Source organism: Bison bison, unplaced genomic scaffold (assembly GCF_000754665.1).
Source record: "Bison bison bison isolate TAMUID 2011002044 unplaced genomic scaffold, Bison_UMD1.0 scf7180017864309, whole genome shotgun sequence".
Lineage (NCBI taxonomy): Eukaryota > Metazoa > Chordata > Mammalia > Artiodactyla > Bovidae > Bison > Bison bison.
The window spans coordinates 7,485,079-7,494,844 of NW_011494881.1; the positions used below are offsets into that span (position 1 = coordinate 7,485,079).

The 9,766-nt window shown below is 41.8% G+C and overlaps 1 protein-coding gene across 5 annotated transcripts in view; it reads right to left on the reverse strand.

Annotated features, from left to right (window-relative positions):
- Positions 1 to 7,667, reverse strand: part of PPP3CB (protein phosphatase 3, catalytic subunit, beta isozyme) — a 48,318-nt gene extending 40,651 nt beyond the window's left edge. For 4 of the 5 annotated variants that reach the window (XM_010852291.1, XM_010852289.1, XM_010852290.1 and 1 more), the window contains exon 1: positions 7,558 to 7,648. In XM_010852291.1, the coding sequence (XP_010850593.1) occupies positions 7,558 to 7,642 (85 nt within the window). In that variant the 5' untranslated portion in view covers positions 7,643 to 7,648. Of the gene's footprint in view, positions 1 to 7,557 lie in introns of all 5 variants that reach the window. The other variant, XM_010852288.1, reaches the window with a different exon arrangement.
- Between the last annotated feature and the right edge of the window lie 2,099 nt (positions 7,668 to 9,766).

Consider the following 9,766-nt stretch of genomic DNA (forward strand, 5'->3'; position numbering starts at 1 on the left):
TTTTTTTTTTTTTTTTTCCATCTCAGATTTTTCTTCACTATCCATTTTTGGGGAGTTTACATTTACCCATTTTATTATTCTTTTTTCTAGCTTAGTTTTATTGAGAAATCATTTACATACATCATCTGTATAAGTTTAAGGCACACAACATGATGGTTTGATGTATGTATGTGTATGTGTGTATGTGTTCGCTCCCTTCAGTCATGTCCTACTCTTTGCAACCCCATGGGCTTAGCCCGTGGCTAAGTCCTCTGTGCATGGGATTTTCCAAGCAACAATACTAGGGTTGCCATTCCCTCCTCCAGGGATATATCAATACATATATTGTAAATGATTTCCACATTGGTTCAATACAAATACAATACACTTTTTCATACAGATACAATAAGAAAAGAAAAAAATTTCTCCTTATGATGAGAACACTTAGGATTTACTCTCTTAGCTTTCTTGTATATCATACAGCGGTGTTAGCTATAATCATGTTGTACATTACATCCCTAGAACTTACTTATCTTTTAACTTCTGGTTCATACCTTTTGATCATCTTCTTCCAAATCCCCTTCCCTCCAGCCTCTACTGCTGATAACTATAGTTCTGGTCTCTTCTCTATGATTTTTTTCTCTTTTTCTGTTTTTGATTCTACATATAAGTACAATCACAGAGTATCTGTCTATCTCTGTATGCCTATTTCACTTCACATAATGCCTTCATGATTCATCTGAGTCATCACAAACGGTCGTGTTTCCTCATTTTTTATAGCTGAATAAATGGACTTCCCTATAGCTCAAACAGTAAAGAATATGTGTACAATGCAGGAAACCTGGGTTCGATCCCTGGGTTGGGAAGATCCTCTGGAGAAGGGAATGGCAATCCACTCCAGTATTGTTGCTTGGAGAATCCCATAGACAAAGAAGCCTGGAGGGCTACAGTTCATGGGGTCACAAAGAGTGGGATACGACTAAGCTACTAGCACACTAATATTCCAATGTTTATATGTACCACAATTTCCTTATCCCTCCATCCTTGGATAGATACATTTTTGCAAAAGTAGAGTTGCTAGATCATATGGCAGTTTTAATTTCTGAGGAGGCTTTATCCTGTTTTTCCATAGCCACTGTCCCAATTTATAGTCCCACTCATTGTGCGCAAGGATTCCCTTTTCTTTATATCCACACCAATATTTGTTATCACTTGTCTTTTTGATGATGACCATTCTAATGGGTATGAAGTGATAATCTCATTGTGGTTTTAATTTGCATTTCCCTAATGATTAGTGGGACTTCACTGGTGGCTCAGCAGTAAAGAATCTGCCTGCCAATGCAGGAAACACAGGTTCAATCCCAGTTGGGGAAGATCTGCTGGAGAAGGAAATGGCAACCCACTCCAGTATTCTTGCCTGGAGAATCCTATGGACAGAAGAACCTGGAAGGCAACAGTCCATGGGGTTACAAGAGAGTTGGACATGACTAAAGCTGAAACTCCAATACTTTGGCCACCTCACACGAAGAGTTGACATTGGAAAAGACTCTGATGCTGGGAAGGATTTGGGGCAGGAGGAGAAGGGGACCACAGAGGATGAGAGGGCTGGGTGGCATCACCGACTCGATGGACATGAGTTTGGGTGAACTCCGGAGTTGGTGATGGACATGGAGGCCTGGCATGCTGCGATTCATGGGGTCGCCAAGAGTCGGACACAACTGAGCTACTGCACTGACTAGCAACTAGGCAACAACAATGCCTAGTGATGTTGAGCATCTTCTCATGTACCTTCTGTTCTTTCATATATCTTCCTTAGAGAAATGTCATTCAGATCCATAGCCCGTTTTTAAACTGGGTGATTTGTTTTTTTTTTCTATAGAGTTGTATGAATTCTTAATGTTTTGGATATTAACCTCTTATCAGATATAGGGTTTGCAAATGTTTTTTCCCATTTTATAGATATATTTTCACTTTGTTTAGGGCAATATACATTTTTGAAATGGATTCTCTTGCATTGGTTCTGATTTCTTCCTCATTTACTCATGCTGTGCATAGCTATATACTGTGTACCTGATTTTTTTTTTTTTCTCTCTCTCTCTGAATTCTGGCTACATCTAAAATTCTGGTGAGTGTCTCACCTTAATAGTTACTAAAGCAGGTTGATTTTCTGAATCATTTCAGGGTATTTTTGAAGTACAGATTTCTTAGCTTCACCAAAGGCCCACTCAATCAAAATCTCCTATATGTAACCCTGCTACTGCTAAGTCGCGTCAGTCGTGTCCGACTCTGTGCGACCCCACAGACGGCAGCCCATCAGGCTCCCCCATCCCTGGGATTCTCCAGGCAAGAAAACTGGAGTGGGTTGCCATTTCCTTCTCCAATGCATGAAAGTGAAAAGTGAAAGTGAAGTTGCTCAGTCGAGTCCGACTCTTAGCGACCCCATGGACTGCAGCCCACCAGGCTCCTCCATCCATGGGATTTTCCAGGCAAGAGTACTGGAGTGGGGTGCCACTGCCTTCTCCGGAGGCAGAACTAGGCAGTCTTAATTCAAACCCAGGCAGTCTTAATCATCCAGTGTTCTTAATCATCCAGAGGCTATACTCCCTAAGTTTCAGGTCCTCAACTTGGTGTGCAAAAAAAACCTTTTCATCTGCTATTTCTTGCAAAGAACTTTACACAATACTGTCACACACTCCATGCTTTTTTCAAACTCCATGCCTTTCTACTGCTGTTTTCTCTATTAGAAAATATTTTCTCCTTCTCAGCCCCACCTTAATATCTGGAGAAATTCTACTCATCCTGTAAGGCTCCCCTCAAAATATAATCCTTTCAGTGAAGCTTTCTCTCCAAGTAAGAGTCAATTCCCTCTATACAGCTCCAACAGCACTTCATACCTAATTCATTATATTATTTATTTGCAATAGCGTCTCCTCCACTAGACTGCCTCCAAGAAAAATCTATCTTACTTAATATATCTAATTCAATTCCGTATCCCTAATGCCTAGTATAATGTCTGGTACAAAGAGGTATTCAATAAATGATGCACAAATAAATGGTCCCAATCTTCTGCTTATTTGAATCCTACCCATCCTCAAAGCTCTTTCTTCCTATACAAACCCTTGCTAGACCAATCAAATCTAGATTCATTCCTATCTCCTTTGAACTCAACTTGCTGGGTCTGCCACTTAACTGGCAATTATTAATCACACAGCCTTATGACATAAATTATTAACTTTTCATGAGAACCTATTTCCCCAAGGACCAAGATTGTATTTTACCTTTTACACTGTTTCCGAACAATTTTTAGGTATATGGCAGGCATTAAATAAGTAGTTGCTATTTGGTTACTTTGAATTTCAAAAATAAATTTTACATACCATATAAAAATGTCAATTAGTGTTAGCTTATTTCATCTCTATGTAAAAATAAACATTTTTATACTGAAATGAAATCATAGGATTGGCACTAAAACACATCTCATCTAATAAACCAAAATTCTTTCACCCAACTTTTCCTTATAACTCTTGCCAATTCATTCAATAGCACCGGAACCTGAAGCTTTTGCCTCACTACTGAGCACCTGTATTTCTTCCTTGGCATTTTCCTTCTAAGATGACTTGTTGCCAGAGTGTTCTCTTTCCTTCTCACTGCTCTCTCTGTCTCATACACACACACACACACGCATGCACACATACACACACACTATTCTCTGTTCCCCTGCTTTCTCTAGGACACATGGTACTGAAGATTTATTTTAGTATGCTTAACAGTTTGACTAGGGTAAAAAAGAAAAGGAAAATCATTTTCAAGAATTATCTTTTTTAGATAGGTTAAGTCCATAAAACAGATTTTGTTTAAAAAAAAATTAAAAATCAAGTTGCTTTAAAATAGAATGAACTAGGGCTTCCCTATGACTCAGTGGTAAAGAATCTGTCTCTCATTGCAGGAGACACTTGTTCGAGCCCTGTTCTGAGAAGATCCCACCCACATGCCACGGAGTAACTAAGCCCATGCACCACAACTATTGAGCCTGTGCTCTAGAACCTGGGAGCCGCAACTATTGAGCCCACGTGCCACAATTACGGAAGCCCACACGCCCTACAGTCCATGCTCTGCAACAAGAGAAGCCACTACAAGGAGAAGCTCTCGTACTACAACTAAACGGTAGCCCCTGCTCTCTGCAACTAGAAAAAAGAAAACACAGCAACAAAGACCCAGCACAGCCATAAATAAATAAAATCATTCAAAAAAACAAGCAAACATAATGAACTAGAATTAGCGCACGCACGCGCTCGCGCACACACACACACACACACACACACTCACACATTTGAAGAAGCTATGTGACTCCAAGACCTATGTGGGTCATCTAAAAATCTGTAATGAAAATAAGCAATCCTATTAAAGCTAAGGTACTGGAAAACACATTAGCCAAACAACCTCTGATTTTTAAGCAGGGCGGCAGGCAACAGAACCTAAATGAATCATAAGGCTGCCCATTAGATACGTAACAGGTAAAAAACTTACAACACACACATTTTGGTTCAATCTCAAAGTCTGATAATTTAAGAGATAAGGATAATAAAACCTAGGGAGTAAAACATGCTGAATAAAAAAGAAAGTGAGTAGCACTGTGGGTGCTAAAATGAACACATACACAAAACAGACAATGCAATGTAAGCAATAAAGGTGAATTTTTGCATTAAGTGTAATAGATTTATTAATTTCAAGGGAAAATCTAGTTTTACAAATCTGGGACCTCTTCTATACAGCAAAAAGTACATTTTAAAAGTATCTGAGGGAAAAAAGTAAGTACCTGGACATTTCAGGTCAAGTAAATTTCAGGGGGAGGAGGAAGAACAATATAAATAAATTCAGGGTTTTATGCTTTAATTTTACACACACCAATTTTGCTGATGTGGCAAAAAGGCACTAGGAAAAATTAACTGTTCTTCCTAGTTTGTTTCTATTTTCTTATTGCCAACTTACTATGTTAGCTAAAGACAGAAAAATGCTTAACAGAAAATAGTTAAGAGGGCATACTCTCTCACCTAAACCACTTGGGCTCCACCAACTTTCAAACAGATGAATTTACCAGAGCCAGAAGCTGGAGCAGGCCCAGAACTGAACTGTCTTAATGAACCAGGAAACCTAATCACCCATCATCAGGGATATGGAATTACCACTAATAATTTCAGTGAACAGATAATTTATACATGGATCACCTACCATATTCCAAGACCTCAAACTTCACATGATGTGAAATTCAGGCATTTGATACTAAACACAGAAGACCTATTCCCCTTTAAAACCTATGTGACCATAAAACACAGGCCTCTTGGCTAGAAGTGTAAGAGTATAAAATCTGAAACAACAGGGGAAAGTTTCAGGGAGTAAAATACTATTTATATTCAATGCCAATAATGGTCTCTATAACCTTACCACTATGAAATGGTGCAAAACTAGCACATACTAGACTTAAATCTAGATTTGTAACAAGTTAAACTTAAGTTGAATTAGCACCGTGGTTATATAGCTTCAGCAAACTGGTGTTATCATCAAATGCAACATTATATTACAATTACTTACTGAGGAAGGCAAGAAAGAAGCTTGAAAATGAAATATAAAAGATTTCTATAATGAAAGGTAAGTTTCCCAGTAACTTCCAAGGAAGCCAAAAACTCCTGGAGCATCACTAACCAGTCTATTGCACACTGTCTCTAAAGCATGTGATCCGTATCTGCCATTTCAACTAGCTAACGAATTCCATAAAGAAATGAAAGTTGTCTTGAAGAGCATACTACTAAGTACATGGGACCTTATATCCAAGAGTTCGACTATGATTTTCTATATCAACAAACTCCCATTTACCTAAATCAAATGACTTTTATTTCATACCAATAAACTGCAAATATGACTATGTCTTATATTCACAACCCACTCCTAAGGAATATGCCCTATGTCTGGAATCTTATTTTTACTGTATTAAAGCAGTACAAGGGAAACATTACCATATAAATGACAAAAAAAAACAAGAAGATTCACAAGCTAAGTACAGCATAAACTTACTGTTCAGAAATGTGACTGGTGGTCCCATCTAATAGTAGGGTGAAAAGTGCCAGGGGAAATTAACACAGCACAGGCATACTGTCAGAAAATTAACAGGCAGCTCATGTCTCCTATTCCCAACCCAACAAAACTTCAAGATAGCATGAATGTCTGAATTGCCAATCTTTTTTCTTTCTCTTTTTCAAAAGACTTCTTGGGACAAGGATTCCATAAAAGCTTTTTTCAGCTGATGCCTGGCCCGAATATATACACGATTAAGCTTTTAAAATTGTCTACATAAATCTAGATACAAATTAGTATTATCATTAAAGGAGGCTAGAATTGATAAAAACCACAAAACAAAAAGTTTTTCTTGTTTTTAAATATTTTAATGGAAACATGTCTAGTCAGATTTCCAAAACTGGGCTAACAGTGTTTAAACATTACGCCAGTATGTTTGAGAAGTTGAATGAAACAAATAAAACAAATAAAAGAAGTATCTATCTTTCAAAAATAAATGTGATACAATAAAGAAAACTTTATTCTAAAATGATTTCAATTTATTGACCAAGCTACATGATAAAGAAAAATCATTTCAAATTATGTTCTTCACCTCCACAGCAGGGTTTGAAGTTGATGGGCTCTCCCAGAAAGCATGGAAATTTTAAGCAATTCTAAATTAGCCTTCAATTTCTCTATTTCAAATTAATGTGATGACCTGTTGTAGTTAAACAATCATAAATTCTGCACCAGCTGAGAAATATTTAATTTTTTCTTCTAGGGGGAGTCTGTAGGCGTTTGCATGCACGGGAGGGCTAACCCCTCTTGCCCTCTGACCAGTGTTGCGGGTTCTAAGTAAATGCTTCTTCCTATCCCCGAAGCTCTTTTTTTTTTTTAAACTGTCTTTTTTTCATCTGTTATGCACTTAAACCCGGGGCCCTCAAATTCTGGTTTGTCCCTTCACCCTTGTCCAATCCCATACAGTTCCCCCAATTTCCGCGCGGGGTGACACCTGAGGGCCGAGTGCGAACCCCTGCGGCTGGCATTAACTAGGCGCGAATAGGGCGGATGGCTGTCACAGGGGAGCAGGCGTGGGCCAAAGGCGAGGTGATTTCTGACTGCTCATCGCCCAGCCCCGCGTGGCTGAAGGTCTCAGAGCCCCTCCGTTCGCCCCGGCAAGCCAGGCGTGCAGCTGTCGCGGTGCAGGAAGCTAATCGCGGCCTCTGGGCCGCTTTGACACGGCGGGCAGGAAAAGAAAGAGGCTCATTGCGACTAGTAGCCTCACCCCTCCAGCTAAGAGACCTACAGAACGAAACCTCTGCCACGGCCCGAAGGCAAGCGAGAGACCTCGGAGCCGCCGCCACCGACTCAGCCCAGCCCAGCAGGGGCCCGCCCAGGGGCCACTCCCCAAGTGAGGCAGCCAGTCACTCGCCCGCCCTTCCGGGCCCGCTCCGGAGGGGACGGTCTCCCGCCCGCCCTCACACAGCTATCTCATCAGGCCAGGCCCCCAGGGCTTCGTCCACCTCTCACCTTTGACGACGCGGTCAGCCCCGGGAGGGGGCGGCGGGGGCGGGGGTGGGGGCGGTGCAGCCCGGGCCGGCTCCGGGGCGGCCATGCTGGGCCCGGGGCTCGGCTACGCGCTGGGCCGGGCGGGGCTGGGGGCGGGGGCGGCGGCTACCAGAGCCAAGCGGCGGCGCCGCCGGGGAACATGGCGGACCCTCTTTCCCTACAGAGGGGCTAAGACCGGCATGCACCGCGCTTGCGGGGGCGGGGGCGGAGCAGGCTCTAGGGACTTGAGCAAAATTACTGAAGCTAGGAGAGAAACAAGACCATGCCAAGGGATCAGCTTAAAATTCTGGGCAAGCAGAAATAAAAGAGTGAGGAGAGATGATTTGTCTGTAGCTAGTTCCTGCGGTGAATGAGTGCTAGGGAACACGACACCGGCTTTCATGGAGCCCCTAGAAAGATGGGGAGACCTGACCAAACCTAAGAATCTCCCGCAAATAGAGAGAAAAAAAAAAAGTATAACAATTTGACTATCAGATCCGGGTACTTCGATTGATAACTGACAGAAGAACTAGAGGAAGCGTTGCAGGTTCTAGAGCGAAGCAACGGTTCAGAATGGAGTTTGAGAGAGAATCTGGCCCTTGTGTTTAGAGCCTGGAATTGTCAAGAGTCTGAAAGCACAAAGAATGCAGGTAGAGCAGACTAGTCTCCAAGGGTTCAGAATCAAAACAGGTAAGAGGAAAGGAAGGGTTTTGTCACTGAGATGTTCAAAGAGTCTACGAAATTCACCTGAAAAGGACACAGCCTCCCTCTTAATTCACTGAGAAAAGAGATTTCGAAGGCAATAGGGAATTGGAAATTAGTTCCTCATAAGAAATACCTCTACGATAGAATGTGGGCCCAGGTTTTCTACGGAAACTTTAAAGAGATGTACACTCTTGGGGAAGGGAGTATTGGGACAAGAAATGATTGTTCAATGGATAATTATTAGAAGAAGAGTATGACAGAAGATGAGATTGCTGGGTGGCATCACCGACTCGATGGACATGAGTTTGAGTGAACTTCGGGAGTTGGTGATGGACAGGGAGGCCTGGCATGCTGTGATTCATGGAGTCGCAAAGAGTCGGACACGACTGAGCGACTGAACTGAACCCCAGGAGAGGTACTGGATCAGTAGCAGGGATCAGAATATCCTAAGATCTATATATCTTTTTTTTTTTTGCTGCACTGAGAGGTATGTCAGATCTCAGTTCCCCAACCAGAGATCAAACCTGTGCCCTATGCAGTGGAAGCGCGGAGTCTTAACCACGGGACTGCCAGGGAAGTCCCAGATCTATATATCTTGATGGCATAGGACTCAAGTAGGATAGAGTGAGAAATGCCTGCCCATCCTCCTGCTCAATTCTACATGTGCTCAGGCAAGCAACAGTCCAAACGACTTAAAGACCATCTCTCTACCTCTTGACTTGTCAATCTTAATGATCCCGAGAGCTGGAATAATCTAAGAAAAAGAGAAATGCCCAGTGGGTAATGTTTGCTAAGGGAGCTCACATATTATTTTTTAGAGGGAGATGAATTTTCGAGTGAGGAAGGGGTGAAACTGGATCTTTCTTACATGGAAGTGCCATATAATTCTGGAGGGAAGGGAAGGGGCAGCCATATGAAGTGAGCAAGGAAGGGATAAGAGGCACATGATAAACTTGTAGAGGGAGGGCACAACGGGTACCTAGATCAGGAGTGAGTTTGTAAGAGGAGTCTGAATCCCAGAAAATCTCCCTGAGGAGTGAAGGAGAAAGTATGTAAAGTGTTGAGTGCCTCTTGGCAGGAAAGGGATAGAAAATATACTAGCAGCAATAACAACAAGGAAAGTCACTCCATATTAGGACTCATTGACTCCTACCTTGAATACATACCCTTCAACCAGTCTTCAACTCCTCTTTGGCTCCTCACTTTCACTCAGTCAAAAGCCATATACTGAGCCCCAGGCCACTGGGAATTGCTATTTCTTGCTTCCCCAGCCCAATACAAAAGAGCAAGAAAATATAAAAGGAATCAAATAGACAATTAAATGACAAGGAATTAAATAGAACTATCTTATAGATTTATTAATGAAAAATACTTTACAAAAACAGTATGTTTGGCCCTAAAATAGTTCAGCTGACTCTGAGGGTTTACAGCGGCGACTGAGCAAGTGGCAGTAATGGCTGTGCTGCTGAGGACAGGAGGGTATGTT